At 40.4% G+C, this 20,017-nt stretch overlaps 1 protein-coding gene across 4 annotated transcripts in view; it reads right to left on the bottom strand.

Annotated features, from left to right (window-relative positions):
* The window catches only part of AAK1 (AP2 associated kinase 1), a 166,609-nt gene that overhangs the window by 17,076 nt on the left and 129,516 nt on the right, over window positions 1-20,017 (bottom strand). Inside the window, exons 17-18 of one of the 4 annotated variants that reach the window (XM_079940691.1) lie at window positions 17,722-17,817; window positions 304-405 (exon numbers count right to left, since the gene is read on the bottom strand). The exons of the other annotated variants lie outside the window; for them this stretch is intronic. Of the exons in view, the coding sequence (XP_079796817.1) occupies window positions 304-405; window positions 17,722-17,817 (198 nt within the window). The remainder of the gene's footprint in view (window positions 1-303; window positions 406-17,721; window positions 17,818-20,017) is intronic. 4 annotated transcript variants of the gene reach the window in all.

The following is a 20,017-nucleotide window of genomic DNA, read 5'->3' as shown; positions in this document are numbered from 1 at the left end:
TTCCACATTCCCCTTAGTTCACAAGAGATTCACTCTAGAAATCTCAGTGTTTCAAGAATAAATGACGGCGCTGTGCTGCTGAAAGGCAGAGATAACACTTCGTTTGGGGCGATAACAAGGGAGATTAAACAGCCCTGGCTTCTGGGTTAGCACAAGGCATCACTCCAACACCAGGAGGCTTCGTGGCATTTCCGCTCCTCAGCAGGGCTATACTCAGTAGGGATCTGTTAACCAGTTAGTTGCCATTTTTGAAACAGACACACATATCATGCATGACTGAAGAAACAGAGATGATGACTTTACCAATTACAGCATCAGAAGTGCTACCAAAAGGATCTGTCATAGGCAAGAGGTCAGGGAGCAGAAGAGAAGTGTCAGGAGATTTGAGTCCCTCGATTAGTTTTTCTAGGTTGGGCAGAGAAGTAAAGAGAAAGCAAAAATGCAATGAGATATTCAAGTAAGCCGACCATTTACCATTTTCTATACAAACACATTTTAGGGGTCAAAATTTTACATATATTCAGCACAAAAATAAATACTGCTAGTATCTTGTTAAAAATAGGCTCTCCAAGTTTAAAAATGATTATTTCCCCAAATGAAGTAGTCACTTTGTAAGGCATTCAAGATGCTGCCCTAAGTTTGTTTTTAAATTTGTGGTATAATTTACACTGAATAAAAGCCACCAATTTTAAGTGTACAATTTGATGTATTTTGACAACTGTACACATAAGCACCACGGAAATAATGAGGTAGAACAGTTCCATCACCCCAAAAAGGACCCTTGTGCCCCTCTCTAGTCAATGCCTTCCTCTTACCCCTAGACGCTGGCAGCAACTCATCTGCTTTCTGTCCTTATAGCTTTGCTTTTTCTACCATTTCCTACATAGTATGTAGTCTTTTCTGATGTCCTTCATTTAGCATAACGTTCCTGAGATTCCTCCATGTTGTGGCATACATCAGTAGTTTGTTTTATTGCTGAGTAGTGTTTCACTGTATGAATGGACCACATTTTGTTGACTCATTCATCAGCTGATGGATATTTGGTTATTTCCAGCTTTTAGCTATTAAAAATAAAGCTTCCATAAACATATGCATATAAGTCTTTGTGTATTCATATCTCTTCCTGGGCTTAGTTTTGAATCTCTCTCTCTTTTTTTTTTTTTTGTCTTGCATTTAGAAATGGTTTATGACTCACCAAGAGAAGCAATGAAACCACACCTAAGTTAACTTTAACAATCATTTATTGTCTGCCAACCGAGAGCTTGTGACACCCCTGGTATACTCTTATTATTAAACTGTCAAATCTCACAAAATTCACCCAAGCCTGCAGATGGATTACTTTTGATGTCTTTTGGCTAAAAAAACAAAAGGACACGAGAAGCCACCAGATTTGTCACACCTGATAACTTAATGTGTGATAACACGGACACATTAAGGATCCTTCCAAGACAACTCTTTAGCCCGATCCATCAACAACTCTACCTGTAACCTATTAAAAGTAGAGCATTAGAATAAAGTTTCTCAAGTAATTAGAAAAAAAAAGCAGAGCATTAACTTGACACAAAGTAATGAATCACAGACTCTTACAGAAAGAAGGGAATTAAGAGCTCATACTTCCTTTTACTTACAAAGAGACTGAGACCACATACATTCTATAATTTGCCCAGTTAAAGGCCTGTGAACAATGTTTTTTCTATCAGAAAAATAAACTGCCTTTAAGATAAAGCTAGAATTAAAATGTCCGAGAAAAAGAAATGCAAAGTTCAAGTATGTGTGTATGACATTTTAATGAATCTGTATTCTTCTAGGCTATCAGGAATCAAGATAAGCAAAGATGAAATAGATATTCACTGAGGGACAGAAACCAAATTTTAGGTGATCTGTAATCTAGGTGATCTATAACGACACAGATGAAACAAAATAATGGATTTTAGCGTCTTGGCAAGATAATTTGCTTTGGTACAGTTAACATACTGCAGAAAAAGCCATTTTTATACGTGAAACCAATTTACCATCTTTGAAATGTATAATATGTGGCTATCTTTGAATTAAATACCAACATGCTACATATCTCATTTATACCTAATTTTTATTGAAGGAAGGAAGGGAGGAAGGAAGCAGCCTCTCATCAGCAGGGAAAAAAAAACAGGGTTCTAACCAAGTATACAAGTATAATAACATCAGCACTAATCTTGAACTGTACATGACATTATAAGAAAAGATGTTTAAAATATCTTGGACAATTTTCAGCATACTGGCAAAAGTAAGATGGTTTTCCCCAAAAGTCTGATTTTTCATTATTGTGAACACTAGCTTTTGTTTTATTCCCCCCACCCCGAAAGGTTCTCTCACTTAAAAAAAAAAAAAAAAAGTAATGATCTTCTATCACTTTTAGCACTCAGATATTTGCAATCTTGTGAAGCAATGGATAAAAAGTAAAGGCCCCAACATTACTTGTTTTTCATACAGCAGTTTGTCTTGGCCTCTCCAGTGACTGGGTGTGACCCTGGGGCAGTTCCTGAAACAGATCTCCTTATCTGTAAAATACAGACACCTCCCCCTAACCTTTTTGTATTAGTCACTCAAACATCATCTCTAAGCCTTTCTCCACCCTCCCTGCCACATTAGGAACTTTCTGGAACACTGTGCTTTCGCTTCTCCGGCAGCCCTGAAGGCAGGGAAGGTTTCTTCTTAATTTCTGTGTCCCCAGTTCCTGGTTCCTTCTCGTCTCTCTGTCAAATCTCTGCCTTTTGGCTTCACTGGGGAGGTGGGGAGAACAGGGGATCAATGGCAAAAAAGCAGGTCCTTCAACAAGAATCTGATTTTTAAAATTAGCCATTAGTAAAAAACATGAGGGTAAAAGGGTACGTGTGTGCATGCGTGCGTACCTGTGTTGTATCGTAAGATGGAATGGGGTGGGGTTGGGGTAAACTGCCACACTCTTTTCTGCCCAAACCTCGAAGTAACAGGCTGTTCACACAGATAATCTGGATGGTCAGTGCTGCTTAGGAATATTCAAATCTTAGAACTGTGGGAGGGAGGAGCAGGGGTCAGAGTAACATCAGGCAGAAAAACAGGAGTGAGAGTCCAGGGCCGCTGCATAAGTCACGTCGGCAGCCTGTGCAAAAATGGTTTCTTTCACTCCATGGGCTCTTGCGGCTGTCGGTTACTCAGTACTGACTCCCAGGTGCTATTATAACAACGGTTGTCACTTGCATTTGTAGAGTTCAATGTCAAACATTTTCATTCACTATTCACAAAAAAACCTGGGTTTGGGAATACTGATACAGTTGAGAGTGGACATCAGAAAACGTGAGAATGCGTGACTTGCCCAAAGTCACAGATGGGACATGGTAGAGCCTGGACTTGACTGCAACGTTTCCTCCACATGCTGCCTACAGGGTGTGCTTGGCTCCATAACCAGAGGAGAAAGTGTTTTCACACAGACATGGTCCCATGCACAATGGTCAAGTTATAAAAGATATGTTAACACTGGAAGGAACTTTAGATCTTATCCAATTAGCCTTCTCATTTGCAGATGAGGAAACAGCTCCAGAGAGGTGAAGTAACTTGCCTAAGATCTTACAGCAAGTAAGCCACAGAGCTAGCTAGGACTGGGACCCAGAGCTTTATGTATAGAGATTCAATCTCCTGGTTTAACTAAGGCTTTGATTGCTTTAAAGTGTACAGACTCTTAGAAGATAAATTTTAAGCTATTACTGGTCATTTTTGGTCACTGTAAATGAAGAATGTGAGGACAGATTGTAATGGGAGGGAAATATTGTAATGGGAGGTACGGGAGGCTGACAGTCTCTAAATCACAGCCCGGAGGCCTCCCAGGTGCATCAAGGTCTGGCTTTGATATCCTTCCTTTTATGAATTCTGGCCTCTCTCTCACATTTTTATAAAAACTCTCTGAGGCCATGTATCATCATGCCGGGGTGGGAAAGAGCAGAGAAGAGGCGGTGAATTTAGGAAACTATGCAGGAAGTGTTCTTTACATCCAAAACCTTGATCAAGTTCTACACGTATGACGAGACTTGTTGCTACATAATGAACAAAGACTTTTTAAATTTTACTTGAATCATGGGAAATGGCTTCTCTGGATGCAAAAACAAAACATATCTTCTAGGACAGTTCATACCTGAAATGTACAAAGACACACACTAATTCTCAATTATACAGAGTGACAGACGAACGAAAACCAGAAATAATTCATAAATTGTATTTTGCAATGATTTAATCCTCCTGAGAAACATTTAATCTTTTACTGTGATGCTATACATTTTCATTTGGGGTCTGCAAAATCCTCCCAAATGAATAAGCAACATGAAAGAGTCAAAGGGCCTGAGTTTAAGTTAGTTAAGTTACCTAACTTTTCTAAGCATCAGTTTCTCACCTGTAAACAGAGGATAGGAACTACTTTAAAGGGCTTTTAGGATTAAATGGGCATAGTTATCAGAATTAATGTGTGTACATGTGCATATAAATTGAAGTACTTAGGCCATAAAAGAGGATTAACATCTCCTTTAAGTAAGAGGACTAGATAGGTCAGGCGGCCACGGATGCTTGAGACTAGGTAGTGAAGGCAGGTGAAGTTCTAGATTTTACTCAAATGCCTTGGTATGAGAACAGAATAAGCAAAATTCCTTGAATAAAGTGAAGTGGGAGGTGGAGGCAGCATGGTCTAGTAGAGGAAGAAAAGGTACTGAAAGCCAGGGGACCTGGGTTCTGCACTAAGTCTATGTGGCACTTTGGGCAAATCACTGTTTCTCTCTGGATCTAAGTTTTCTTATTGATAAAATGAAGGTAAATGTAAAGGTGCTGTCCACCTCTAAAAGCGCGAGGAGAGGGGATTAAGACCGCTGCTTAAAGGAGCTCCAGAGACGGGCGCGAGCCGAGGCTAAAAGCGCGGACCCCAGAGACGGGCATGGGACGCTAAGGCTGCTGCTGCAGCCACCAAGAAGCCTGTGTGCAAGGACAGGTCACTATCCACACCCCGCTTCCGGGGAGCCTGTGCAGCCCGCCAGTGCCTGGGTCCCGGGATCCAGGGACAACTTCCCCGGGAGAACACATGGCGGGCCTCAGGCTGGTGCAACGTCATGCTGGCTTCTGCCGCCGCAGGCTCACCCTGCATCCGTACCCCTCCCTACCCCCGGCCTGAGTGAGCCAGAGCCCCCGAATCAGCTGCTTCCTTAACCCCGTCCTATCTGAGCGAAGAACAGACGCCCTCAGGCGACCTACACGCAGAGGCGGGTCCAAATCCAAAGCTGAACCCCAGGAGCTGTGCGAACAAAGAAGAGAAAGGGAAATCTCTCCCAGCAGCCTCAGGAGCAGCGGATTAAATCTCTACAGTCAACTTGATGTACCCTGCATCTGTGGAATACCTGAATAGACAACGAATCATCCCAAATTGAGGAAGTAGACTTTGGGAGCAAAGATATATACACTTTTTTCCCTTTTTCTCTTTTCGGGAGTGTCTATGTGTATGCTTCTGTGTGTGATTTTGTCTGTATAGCTTTGCTTTTACCATTTGTCCTAGGGTTCTGTCTGTCCGATTTTTTTTTTTTTTACTGTTTAAAATTTTTTTGCTTAATAATTATTTTTTATTTCAATAACATTATTTTATTTTATTTTACCTCTCTCTCTCTCTCTCTCTCTCTCTCTCTTTCTATTTTTTTCTCCCTTTTTTCTCCCTTTCTGAGCCGTGTGGATGAAAGGCTCTTGGTGCTCCAGCCAGGCATCAGGGCTGTGCCACTGAGGTGGGAGAACCAAGTTCAGGACACTGGTCCACAAGAGACCTCCCAGCTCCATGTAATATCAAATGGCAAAAATCTCCCAGAGATCTCCATCTCAACGCCAAGACCCAGCTCCACTCACCGACCAGCAAGTTACAGTGCTGGACACCCTATGCCAAACGACTAGCAAGACAGGAACACAACCCCACCCATTAGCAGAGAGGCTGCCCAAAATCATAATAAGGCCACAGACACCCCAAAACACACCACCAGACGTGGACCTGCTCACCAGAAAGACAAGATCCAGCCTCATCCACCAGAACGCAGGCACTAGTCCCCTCCACCAGGAAGCCTACACAACCCACTGATCCAACCTTAGCCAGTGCGGGACAGACACCAATAACAACAGGAACTACGAACCTGCAGCCTGTGAAGAGGAGACCCCAAACACAGTAAGTTAAGCAAAATGAGAAGACAGAGAAACACACAGCAGGTGAAGGAGTAAGGCAAAAACCCACCAGACCTAACAAATGAAGAGGAAATAGGCAGTTTTCCTGAAAAAGAATTCAGAATAATGATAATAAAGATGATCCAAAATCTTGGAAATAGAAGAGAGAAAATACAAGAAACGTTTAACAAGGACCTAGAAGAACTGAAGAGCAAACAAACAGCGATGAAGAACACAATAAATGAAATTAAAAATTCTCTAGAAGGGATCAATAGCAGAATAACTGAGGCAGAAGAACGGATAAGTGACCTGGAAGATAAAATAGTGGAAATAGGGCTTCCCTGGTGGCACAGTGGTTGAGAGTCTGCCAGCTGATGCAAGGGATGCGGGTTCATGCCCTGGTCTGGGAAGATCCCACATGCAGTGGAGCGGCTGGGCCCATGAGCCATGGCCGCTGAGCCTGCGCGTCCAGAGCCTGTGCTCCGCAACGGGAGAGGCCACAACAGTGAGAGGCCCGCGTACCGCAAAACAAACAAACAAACAAACAAAAAATAGTGGAAATAACTACTGCAGAGCAGAATAAAGAAAAAAGAATGAAGAGAATTGAGGACAGTCTCACAGACCTCTGGAACAACATTAAACGCAACAACCTTCGAATTATAGGGGTCCCAGAAGAAGAAGAGAAAAAGAAAGGGACTGAGAAAATATTTGAAGAGATTATAGTTGAAAACTTTCCTAATATGGGAAAGGAAATAGTTAATCAAGTTCAGGAAGCACAGAGAGTCCCATACAAGATAAATCCAAGGAGAAAGACACCAAGACACATATTAATCAAACTATCAAAAATTAAATACAAAGAACAAATATTAAAAGCAGCAAGGGAAAAACAACAAATAACACACAATGGAATCCCCATAAGGTTAACAGCTGATATTTCAGCAGAAACTCTGCAAGCCAGAAGGGAGTGGCAGGACATATTTAAAGTGATGAAGGAGAAACACCTACAGCCAAGATTACTCTACCCAACAAGGATCTCATTCAGATTTGATGGAGAAATTAAAACCTTTACAGACAAGCAAAAGCTAAGAGAATTCAGCACCACCAAACCAGCTTTACAACAACTGCTAAAGGAACTTCTCTAGGCAAGAAACACAAGAAAAGGAAAAGACCTACAATAATGAACCCAAAACAATTAAGAAAATGGGAATAGGAACATACATATCGATAATTACCTTAAATGTAAATGGATTAAATGCTCCCACCAAAAGACGTACACTGGCTGAATGCATACAAAAACAAGACCTATATATATGCTGTCTACAAGAGACCCACGTCAGACCTAGGGACACATACACACTGAAAGTGAGGGGATGGAAAAAGATATTCCATGCAAATGGAAATCAAAAGAAAGCTGGAGTAGCAATTCTCATATCAGACAAAACAGACTTTAAAATAAAGACTATTACAAGAGACAAAGAAGGACACTACATAATGATCAAGGGATCAATCCAAGAAAATATAACAATTGTAAATATTTATGCACCCAACATAGGAGCACCTCAATACATAAGGCAAATACCAACAGCCATAAAAGGGGAAATTGACAGTAACACATTCATAGTAGGGGACTTTAACACCCCACTTTCACCAATGGACAGATAGATCATCCAAAATGAAAATATATAAGGAAACACAAGCTTTAAATGATACATTAAACAAGATGGACTTAATTGATACTTATAGGACATTCAATCCAAAAACAACAGAATATACATTCTTCTCAAGTGCTCATGGAACATTCTCCAGGATAGATCATATCTTGGGTCACAAATCAAGCCTTGGTAAATTTAAGAAAAATGAACTCGTATCATGTATCTTTTCCGACCACAATGCTATGAGACTAGATATCAATTACAGGAAAAAATCTGTAAAAAATACAAACACATGGAAGCTAAACAATACACTACTTAATAACCAAGAGATAACTTAAGAAATCAAAGAGGAAATCAAAAAATACCTAGAGGGCTTCCCTGGTGGTGCAGTGGTTGAGAGTCCACCTGCTGATGCAGGGGACACGGGTTCGTGCCCCAGTCCGGGAAGATGCCGCAGAGCGGCTGGGCCGTATGCCGCAGAGCGGCTGGGCCCGTTAGCCATGGCCGCTGGGCCTGCGCGTCTGGAGCCTGTGCTCCTCAACGGGAGAGGCCACAACAGTGAGGCCCGTGGACCGCAAAAACAAAAACAAAAACAAAAAAACCTAGAAACAAATAACAATGAAAACACGACGACGCAAAACCTATCGGATGCAGCAAAAGCAGTGCTAAGAGGGAAGTTTATAGCAATACAATCCTACCTTAAGAAACAAGAAACATCTCAAATAAACCACCTAACCTTACACCTAAAGCAATTAGAGAAAGAAGAACAAAAAAACCCCAAAGTTAGCAGAAGGAAAGAAATCATAAAGATCAGAAATAAATGAAAAAGAAATGAAGGAAACAATAGCAAAGATCAATAAAACTAAAAGCTGGTCATTTGAGAAGCTAAACAAAATTGATAAACCATTAGCCAGACTCATCAAGAAAAAAAGGGAGAAGACTCAAATCAATAGAATTAGAAATGAAAAAGGAGTAGTAACAACTGACACTGAAGAAATACAAAAGATCATGAGAGATTACTACAAGCAACTCTATGCCAATAAAATGGACAACCTGGAAGAAATGGACAAATTCTTAGAAATGCACAATCTTCTGAGACTGAACCAGGAAGAAACAGAAAATATGAACAAACCAATCACAAGCACTGAAACTGAAACTGTGATTAAAAATCTTCCAACAAACAAAAGCCCAGGACCAGATGGCTTCAGAGGCGAACTCTATTGAACATTAGGGAAGAGCTAACACCTATCCTTCTCAAACTCTTCCAAAATATAGCAGAGGGAGGAACACTCCCGAATTCATGCTATGAAACCACCATCACCCTGATACCAAAACCAGACAAAGATGTCACAAAGAAAGAAAAGTACAGGCCAATATCACTGATGAACATAGATGCAAAAATCCTCAACAAAATACTAGCAAACAGAATCCAACAGCACATTAAAAGGCTCATACACCATGATCAAGTGGGGTTCATCCCAGGAATGCAAGGATTCTTCAATATACGCAGATCAATCAATGTGATACACCATATTAACAAACTGAAGGAGAAAAACCATATGATCGTCTCAATAGATGCAGAGAAAGCTTTCGACAAAATTCAACACCCATTTATGATAAAAACCCTCCAGAACGTAGGCACAGACAGAAACTTCCTCAACATAATAAAGGCCATATATGACAAACCCACAGCCAACATCATCCTAAATGGTGAAAAACTGAAACCATTTCCACTAAGATCAGGAAGAAGACAAGGTTGTCCACTCTCACCACTATTATTCCACATCATTTTGGAAGTTTTAGCCACAGCAATCAGAGAAGAAAAAGAAATAAAAGGAATCCAAATCAGAAAAGAAGAAGTAAAGCTGTCACTGCTTGCAAATAACATGATACTATACATAGAGAATCCTAAAGATGCTACCAGAAAACTACTACAGCTAATCAATGAATTTGGTAAAGTAGCAGGATACAAAATTAATACACAGAAATCTCTGGCATTCCTATACACTAATGATGAAAAATCTGAACGTGAAATTAAGAAAACACTCCCATTTACCACTGCAACAAAAAGAATAAAATATCTAGGGATATACCTACCTAAGGAGAGAAAAGACCTGTATGCAGAAAACTAGAAGACACAGATGAAAGAAATTAAAGATGATACAAGTAGATGGAGAGGTAGACCATGTTCTTGGATTGGAAGAATCAACATTGTGAAAATTACTCTACTACCCAAAGCAATCTACAGATTCAATGCAATCCCTATCAAACTACAAGTGGCATTTTTCACAGAACTAGAACAAAAAATTTCACAGTTTATATGGAAACACAAAAGACCCCAAATAGCTAAAGCAATCTTGAGAAGAAAAAATGGAGCTGGAGGAATCAGGCTCCCTGACTTCAGACTATACTACAAAGCTACAGTAATCAAGACAATATGGTCCTGGCACAAAAACAGTAACATAGATCAATGGAACAGGATAGAAAGCCCAGAGATAAACCCACGTACATATGGTCACCTTGTCTTTGATAAAGGAGGCAGGAATGTACAGTGGAGAAAGGACAGCCTCTTCAATAAGTGGTGCTGGGAAAACTGGACAGGTACATGTAAAAGTATGAAATTAGAACACTCCCTAACACCATACACAAAAGTAAACTCAAAATGGATTAAAGACCTAAATTTAAGGCCAGACACTATCAAAATCTTAGAGGAAAACATAGGCAGAACACTCGACGACATAAATCACAGCAAGATCCTTTTTGACCCACCTCCTAGAGAAATGGAAATAAAAACAAAAATAAACAAATGGGACCTAATGAAACTTCAAAGCTTTTGCACAGCAAACGAAACCATAAAGAAGATGAAAAGACCATCCTCAGAATGGGAGAAAATATTTGCAAATGAAGCAACTGACAAAGGATTAATCTCCAAAATTTACAAGCAGCTCATGCAGCTCAATATCAAACAAACAATCAACCCAATCCAAAAATGGGCAGAAGACCTAAACAGACATTTCTCCAAAGAAGATATACAGTCTGCCAACAAACACATGAAAGAATGCTCAACATCATTAATCATTAGAGAAATGCAAAGCAAAATGAGGTATCATCTCACACCGGTCAGAATGGCCATCATCAAAAAATCTACTAACAATAAATGCTGGAGTGGGTGTGGAGAAAAGGGAACCCTCTTGCACTGCTGGTGGGAATGTGAATTGGTACAGCCACTATGGAGAACAGTATGGAGGTTCCTTAAAAAACTAAAAATAGAACTACCATACGACCCAGCAATCCCACTCCTGGGCATATATCCTGAGAAAAGCATAATTCAAAAAGAGACATGTACCAAAATATTCACTGCAGCTCTATTTACAATAGCCAGGACATGGAAGCAACCTAAGTGTCCATCAACAGATGAATGGATAAAGAAGATGTGGGCACTATATACAATGGAATATTACTCAGCCATAAAAAGGAATGAAATTGAGTTATTTGTAGTGCGGTGGATGGACCTAGAGTCTGTCATACAGAGTGAAGTAAGTCAGAAAGAGAGAAACGAATACCGTATGCTAATACATATATATGGAATCTAAAAAAAAAGAAAAAAAAAGGTCAGAAGAACCTAGGGGCAAGATGCGAATAAAGATGCAGACCTACTAGAGAATGGACTTGAGGATACAAGGAGGGGGAAGGGTAAGCTGGGACAAAGTGAGAGAGTGGCATGGACACATATACACTACCAAACGTAAAATAGCTAGCTAGTGGGAAGCAGCCGCATAGCAGAGGGAGATCAGCTCGGTGCTTCGTGACCACCTACAGGGGTGGGAGGGAGGGAGATGCAAGAGATATGGGGACATACGTATAACTGATTCACTTTGTTATAAAGCAGAAACTAACACACCATTGTAAAGCAATTATACTGCAATAAAGATGTTAAAAAAATTATACTCCAATAAAGATGTTAAAAAATAAAAAAAAGGATGAAAATAAAACTACCCATAATTTCCCTTGTAGAGACAGTCACTATTGAGTTTTTAACAAATGCTCTTCCAACCTTTTCCTATAAACTCTGAACGTTCAATAAATATTTAAGCATACTCATGTGCTCTTCAGACAATGTATTAGAAAAGAATTGCTAAGTCAATAAGGAAGTAAAATCTTAAAGGCCACGCTGTCCTCCCTGAAAGCTGTACTAACTGCTACTCCCACTAGCAGGATCTGAGTGTGTCCATTTTCTGATACCTTCACCAAGCCTGAGGTGGTAGCTTTTTTTCATCTTTACCAATCTGACAGCAGAAGCTGCAGCACCTCACTGCTTTATAATTGGTACTTCTTGGATTCATCATGATGGTGAACCCTTAGAAAAATAGTATTTCCTGATAATTCATCTTTTGTCCTTTGTGAATTGTCTGCTCCTATTTTTCTGTTGGTGTGATTTTCTTATCACATTCCCAGTACTATAATCAGTTCTTTCTCAAGTCTCTAGGGTTCCCAAATAAAACTGAGTCCGGTTAAGAGCTTGGAAAAGCGCTGAAATCATGGTTAAAAGACTGAGAAGGTGGACCCCTGAAGAAAAATGGATGCAGAATTAGTTAGCCTGGACCGTGGAAACCGAGAGTGCTTTTAAAGGAGAGGATTGTTAGTACTTTGAAATGAAGGGGGGAATGAAAGGGTCTTCTCTTCTGAGCACCTCCCCTCTCCTTAAACATAAGTCAAATGGCGTGAGGGATTAGGGGAAGAGAGGAGGGGGCAGCTGCTAGAGTTGGAGACAGGGATTAATCCATTTCAGATTCTCATACCGCTCCTCTCAAGACTTAGTAACTGAAAATATAAATCACAGAAAAGGGTACAAATCCTTCATAAACCAGTCTAAGGCCAGACAGTCAGAACCACTTCCTGGCAGGAGACCAGGATATACTGCAAGTTGTGAGCTTTTTCTCTTTTAAAATATCAAAGATGAGGGTAGATATCTATTTATACAGGCTAGTAGGACTAAGGGCTTGCTCACGGCCCATTGCAACCCTAGTTAGGACTACGGCTATGAGGACTAAAGCAGACTGAACTTACAGACATGGAAGAGCCAGATGCAAGCCCCATCGATAAAGATGATTTGGCTGCTACAGCTTTGTGGTTCTGGAAATTTACGTCTTGTCTAACTTGGGGTGTAAGCCCTGATGTCTTGTAATGAGAGATGCTGTTTTTAGAATTTTGTTGCTCTAGCTCCTATCACTGAGAAACCAGACACTAAACCACCTGTGACATCTGCAAGCTGGAATCAAAAGTCAACCACCATGACCCATTCATTCCGAGTCCATTTTACAGAACTGAATCCGTGGGAGGAAAAACTTTCCAGAGTAAAGACACATACTCTGATCAACCTTGGACTTTTAAAATATCACAAGACAGCAATTGGAAGTGAGGGAGATGCCAAGCAAATAGCTCTGAGAGGAATGCCTATCTTGACAACAAAGCACTGAGAAAACACAGCTCCTCTTGCTTACTTTTCAAGAGAACACGGAGTGCCATAAGCCAAGAAGTACTTTTTTAAAAACAGTTGTTAATTCTAGGAAGGGCACTTACGGGGCAACTAATGCATTCTTGCTCAGTCTTGTGGAACACTGATGTTGAAAGGTCAGTATTAAGGGGTTGCTATAAAAATCTTTTCCTCAAACTCTGAGAACTGCTGGCGGGAATGTAAAAGGGTATAGTCACTGTGGAAAACAGTATGGCAGTTCCTCAAAAAATTAAAAATAGCGTTAGGTTCTAGTAATTCTATTTCTGGGTATGTACCTCAAAGAGTCTTGAGTTTTGAAGAGATATTTGCACACTCACGTTCAAAGAAGCATTATTCACAGTACCCAAAAGATAGAAGCAACCCATGTGTTAACTGACAGATGGATAAACAAAACACAACAGAGTATTATTCAGCTTTAAAAAGAAATTCTGACATATGCTACAACATGTACGAACCATGAGGACATTATGTTAAGTGAAAAGAGCCAGTCACAAAAGAACAAATACTGTGTAATTCCACTTATATGAGGCACCTACAGTAGTCAAATTCATAGAGACAGAAAGTAGAATGGTGGTTGCCAGGGGTTGGGGGGAGAGAGGAACGGAGAGGTACTGTTTAATAGGCAGAGTTTCGATTTTGCAAAATGAAAACAAGTTCTGTGGATGCATGGTGGTGATGGCTGTAAACAATATAAATGTACTTGAGGCCACTGAACTGTCCACTTTAAAATGGGAAATTTTGTGTTACATATACTTTACCACAATTTTTTAAAATGATTAAATCTTTCCACCAATTTTCAGAGAAAATTCCTCAATCTTCTCTACCATTTTTTTAAACCTTTGATACCACCTATAGCTTATCTGTTCCCTAATACAAATAAAAGGCAAAATAAATGAACACACAGCATATGAGCATCAGTGAAATACTTTGAGGCTCCCTAGAGCTAGGCTTTGTGTGGCAGCTTTATGAGCACACAAATGCTCGGCTGTGATTTTTTTATGCCAGATTTTCTAAGAAAATTTGTTTTACAATGCTTTGGAAAAGAAAAATACTCCTTAAAAAAGAAAGAAAAACACCTCCAATTATCCAGTGTCCCTTCACTTAGAGTTTAACAATGGCTGATATCAAGGAATTCTACTTTGATGGCTCTGAGTTGTGCAAAGGTCATAGGTCATAAGAGCCAGTGTCATGTCTGTAAGACAAAAATACCATTGCTAAGACTTCTTGATAACTAGGACTGCGCCCCTGGGAATAAGGGCCTGGAACCAAAGCTGTTATAGCACTTCCTATCTTTATACTAATTCAGAGTTCCCAAAGCAATTTCAAATACATGATTTCATCTGAGCCACACAAGCCAGTCCGCAGGTAGGTTCTACTATGGCCAATGCTGAGGAGGGGGAGAACACAGAGTTTGAGTGATTTGACCAAAATCACTTAGCTACTAAGTGGCTAGAACCAAGCTCTTACAAGTTCAAATCCATTCTTGTATCTCCCTAACCCTTAAATTTAGCTCTCTAGTCAAAGGATTTATTGAGCTGGGATCTGTCCCCAAACGACCCCTCGCTGTGTGGGTGCTGTGAGCCACCAGGAAGAAGGAGCACAGTCACAGCAGCACTAAGGCCTCACTTCCTTACTCACGAAGAGAGAGATTACTGGACATACCCACCGGTCAGTATTATTTCTGGCTCAAAGGAAATCATATGTGAAAACATTTAAAAAGCATAAAATAAAATGTTAAGTCACAAAAGGCATAGTTGTCAGGAGGCTAAGGTTCCATGATTCTCACCATCAGGAAGGCTGAGTGTGGGAGGGAAGCATGTATGTAAACCCAACCAACCAACCAACACACCTAACCGGTGTCCACCACCGGTGGAGGGAGTGACAAACTGCTTGCTTTGAGGGGCAGGAGACAAACCTGCAGTCTGCCAAGGTACCAGAGACCGCAGACTCTCGGCCCTTTCCTCACTCGGGCATTTCAAGATGCTGAGGAAGGATACAGGGATAAAGGAGCTATATAACAATGTGCTACAGGCTGGGCATATAACAGTAAATAAGGTAATCAAAGACAGAGTGGTCACATGCCATACTTAGCCCAGATCCTGGAGAGCATCATGAAAGGAGGAGCTGAACAATCTGCTGAGCTTACCTACTACTTTCATCCCAGGGTTTGGCAGCTTCCTGACATGTGGGCTGTGCCTCTGTTTATGCCCCCTCAAGAGTGGGAAGGAGGCCTGGCTAGGGGTTGGCGGACTCAGAGACGGAAGGCTATGGAGATAGTAGTCTGGTGTAGCTGGGGACGGAAATGGAGGGTAATGGGGCTGCCAAAAGCCTTTCGGCCTCAGGTTTCATTTACTTCATTCATCTAATCTGCAAATACTCACTGAGTGCCAGCTACACCCCGCAGTGTTCTCAGCATTAACGGTACACTGGTAAATAAGACAGACAAGGTCCCTCCCTCAGGACACTGGCATTCTGGTGGAGAAAGAGGAATGAACAAGTAGAAACAGACAATGTCATGATAAATGCTAGGAAGAAAAAAGCCACGGGGTGTGAGTGACAGTGCCCGTGGGACCACGTCGGGCCTCTCCGAGAAGACAGCAATTAAGCAGAGACCCAAATGTCAAATGACAAGAAGGAAAAGCTTTCCAGGCAGAGTACCAGAAAGTGCAAAGGCCCTGATGTGGGAATAAGCTTAGCTTAGCTTATTGGAGGAAAGACTGAAGGGAAGAATGCTATGAGCTCAGGTTAGAAGGGTAGCCAAGGGCCAGACTAGTCAGGGTCTTGTAGGTATGGTAAGAAGCCTGGATTTTGTGCTCAGTGATTTGAGAATTCACTGGACTGCAAAGGAGTGACATGTCTGATTTATGCTTTCATCCTCTGGCTTGTGCCAAGAGGTCACCCTTCCAGTTCTGCAGTCCATGGGCTATCTAGGTAAGAGCAAGGCATGGACCAAAAGGGGTACCAAAGGGAGAAGGCCTCAATAATCCCTTTTTCCTTGTCTGATATTATGACTGCCACAAAAGGGAGGAAAAAGAAGCCAGTGGGCCCTAGCTCGAGTTTACAGCCCATCCTTTCTAGCCTTCTGCTTGAAACTGGCCTGTCTTGGCCCTGCCGGGCATGCCTGATGAATGCAACAGAGAAAAGGACCTCTGTTGATTCTTTCTTCTCTTTTCTTTAACTACCCTATCCTGAATCATTCCCTAGTGACTTTAGATATTTTTGACCTACCTCCAGGTCCAGCAAGCTACAAAGTTACACAATACTACCCGATCAGGGCAAATTTCTTCTTCCTCTTAGAAGGGTCAACAAACTACTTAAAGAAATAAAAACTATCTTGGGAACCTAGCTGTAGTCTGTCTTAGTAAGTAGAGGATATGCACATCACAATCACTTCCGATCTTAAGGCAATCAATCAAATAAATCCCTCTGACATTTTGGGAGAGAAGAAAAACCAAGCAGATTCTTTTAGTTTAAGACTTTTAGTTTAAGAAATCGACAGGGGTAAGAATGGGAGAAAAGAAAAAACTATCAGCAGCAAAATGACTGTCAGCTGTTTCTAAGGAGCTGGATCTATTTGCTTTTTCAAAGAGACTGAAAAAGAAGAGAAAGGGTGGCTTCTGTTCCTCACATTCTGCTCCCCTTCCCCCAAAAGGATGGGGAGGGGAGCGCGAAGAGAAATCTTTGGCATTCACGAACTCCAAATGGAAAGCATCCAATGATATTGTTTCAAAAGCTATTTCAATCAGACCACACTAACCGTTTCTTACTTTTTTAGACTGCTTACTTAAAAATCGGTACAGAGCAGACAGTAGGGGAGATTAGAATTACTTATTTCGATGACGAAGAGTCAAGCCCAGATAGTGGAAGGTAGTGGAACCGAGGTCTCCTGACTCACACTCCCTATCAAATTTTATTATGTATTTGTATCTTTTAAAAATAAAAGCACATTATAGCAAAATAGGAACAGGAAGTCACTCATAATCCAATCATTATACTACACCATTAGCATTTTGTTCCTTCTATCATAGGCTTATAGGTTCCCCGCCCCCTTGTTATAATCACACTGAACTAATGCTCTTTGCGATACACAGGCCCTTTATATTACCATTAACACAGTCAAGGATATGAAACTTGAGACTGATATGATGTGGAATACAACTTGGTATAATCTGAGCTGAATTTATTATCTTTGCTAAGGACTAGTGACCCCACAAGGGAATTTTGCCCCTCTTATTGAGACAGTAAAAATATACAACAGCACCTATTAACAGGTATTGGAATTCAGGTCCTTTTCCTGGAGTGTTTAAAACAGAACTCTCAAGAAGCCCCGGGATGTAACTTAACTTCAGATCAGTTTTATTTACCTACCTGGTGCATCAGGTACTTGAAGAGGAATGAAAGGATCAGATACACTTAGAAGAGGAAGGCTAGAATCCACAGTCTGCCCACCCTTCCTTTTTTCAGCTGGAATTGGTTGGAGGGGAAGGAAGGATCAAGAAGAGAGAGAAAAAAAGAGAAAAGCAGAAAACATCAAGTAAATCCAGATGTACTTACCATCTATTAACCCAACTCAAATTATAGAGTAAGTCTAAATTTAGAGGCAGAATAAAGAAATATGAGTGGATATAATTCAATGTAATAGCAAAGTATGTCTAAGATGTACAATCTGGTCCTTGCAACGTAGTCTGAGATGCAATTAATGGTAAAAGTAGGCTAGTCGTACATCTGAAATTCCACGTCTTCCTTGGATACTGCAGTCTATAGTGATCTCTTTCAGAATTCCTACTGCAATTACTACTATCCTTATCACACATTTTGGTAGGTAAACAAACTTTGTCTATTTTGTAACTTAGAATATGTGTATAGGTACTTCCTATGTGCCCATTTCCCTCTTGAGGTCCTTTAGGGACTGAGTCCTATTCTATCACCATAGGTCAAATGTAGTGCTAGGTAGACACAAAGAGACAGAAGCAGATTTCTTCCCTATTGGAAGGTTAGATAAACCCTAACCTTTGGACTACATCTACCATACTATTGGCATTCATCCTATATTTGGCAAACTTCTAGATTTACAGAAATCTATACACCCTATGGAATATCAGAGCCTGAAGGGATCTCAGCACTTTCTATCATAATTTTCTTATTTTCCAGAAAAAAAAGTGAAGCCCAGAAGTTAAGAGACTAGACAGAGGTCCACCAGCAGACCCAGGATCAAAACACAGGTCTCCTGGCTCCGTCTTTACCATTCTTTACCTTGCATTTTAATAATGAGTTAGTTCCTGAATTAAAATCTAATTTAGCCTTTTATAAAGTGGATTAAAAAGAACCTTTTAATTTTCAAGTAATTGTAGAATCATAGGAAGTTGCAGTACATAGAACTCTGTGAACCCTTCAACCATCTTCCCCCAGTGGTGAGTTCTTATACAACCATAGTTCAATATCACTGACATCAGGGCAATTCTGTTAACTAAACTCTATTCAGTTTTCACATGTACTCACATTTGTGTGTGTGTGTTTATAGTTCCTTGCCATTTGACAGTACGTATAAATTAGCCTAAGCACCAAAACAATGATACACAACTATTCCATCAAACAAAAGAACTTCCTTGTACTCCTTTATAGTGACACCCACTCCTTACTCCTGTCCCAGTCTCTAAAATTTTGTCATTTTAAGAATATCATTCAAGTGGGCTTTTAACTAAGCTTCTTTAAAGGTCTGTGGAGGAAGAGAAGGGTTTAAATCACTGCTCTTAGTCTCTGAAATATTTTAAAATGAGATACAATGAAATATATTAAAAGAAAAAGAACAAATTATGAAATTGAATGTATAGTATAATTCATGTTTGAAAAAAGTATGTACAAAGAAATAAAACTATGGACATAAATATTGTTAAATGTTAGTAATGCTTTCCTCTTGGAATGGGGTCATGAGTTTTTCAATCTTGCTTCCTTGGGGTTTTAGCAAATTAATGTATATAATTTATCAACACAAAAATACAGTAAGTCCCCTACATATGACCTTCAAGTTGAGAATGTTCAAAGATGTGAACATGCGTTCCTATGTCCAATCACGTAAGTTAGTTCACGCGTCTGGTGTACATTGTCACGTGCAGCTTGCCCTCATCTCCTATTGCTAACGATCCTTCAGCTCTACCATCTCCCACCTCCTCTCCCTCCTCCAGTCAGTAACTCTTCTTGCCTGTTCACTAGATGCCAGCCCCTGTACGCCAGCTGTTGTACTGTACTACTGTACTTTTCAGGGTACTGTATTGTAAGATTAAAAATGTTTTCTTTATTTTTTGTGTTTGTTTTTTATGTATCATTTGTGTGAAAAGTATTATAAACCTATTACAGTACAGTATTATATAGCTGACTGTGCTAGTTGGGTACCTAGGCCAACTTTGGTGGACTTACGAACAAATTGGACTTATGAACAAACCGGATTTACGAACGTGCTCTTGGAATGGAACTCGTTCATATGTAGGGGACTTACTGTATTTTAAATAAAGAGGCACAATGTCAAGTTTTAATTGTCTGCCTGTTCCTCCTCTAATGTATGAACACAGTTTAGCAACATTTTTGCAGCTTTTACCATAAAAATGTTAAGGATAACCCTTGTGTCATCCTCCCCAGCTCATCACCAAATTTCCTGCTTCTCTCCTCT

This window comes from Stenella coeruleoalba (genome assembly GCF_951394435.1).
Source record: "Stenella coeruleoalba genome assembly, chromosome: 13".
NCBI lineage: Eukaryota > Metazoa > Chordata > Mammalia > Artiodactyla > Delphinidae > Stenella > Stenella coeruleoalba.
This window is presented reverse-complemented; position numbering and strand designations above follow the sequence as displayed.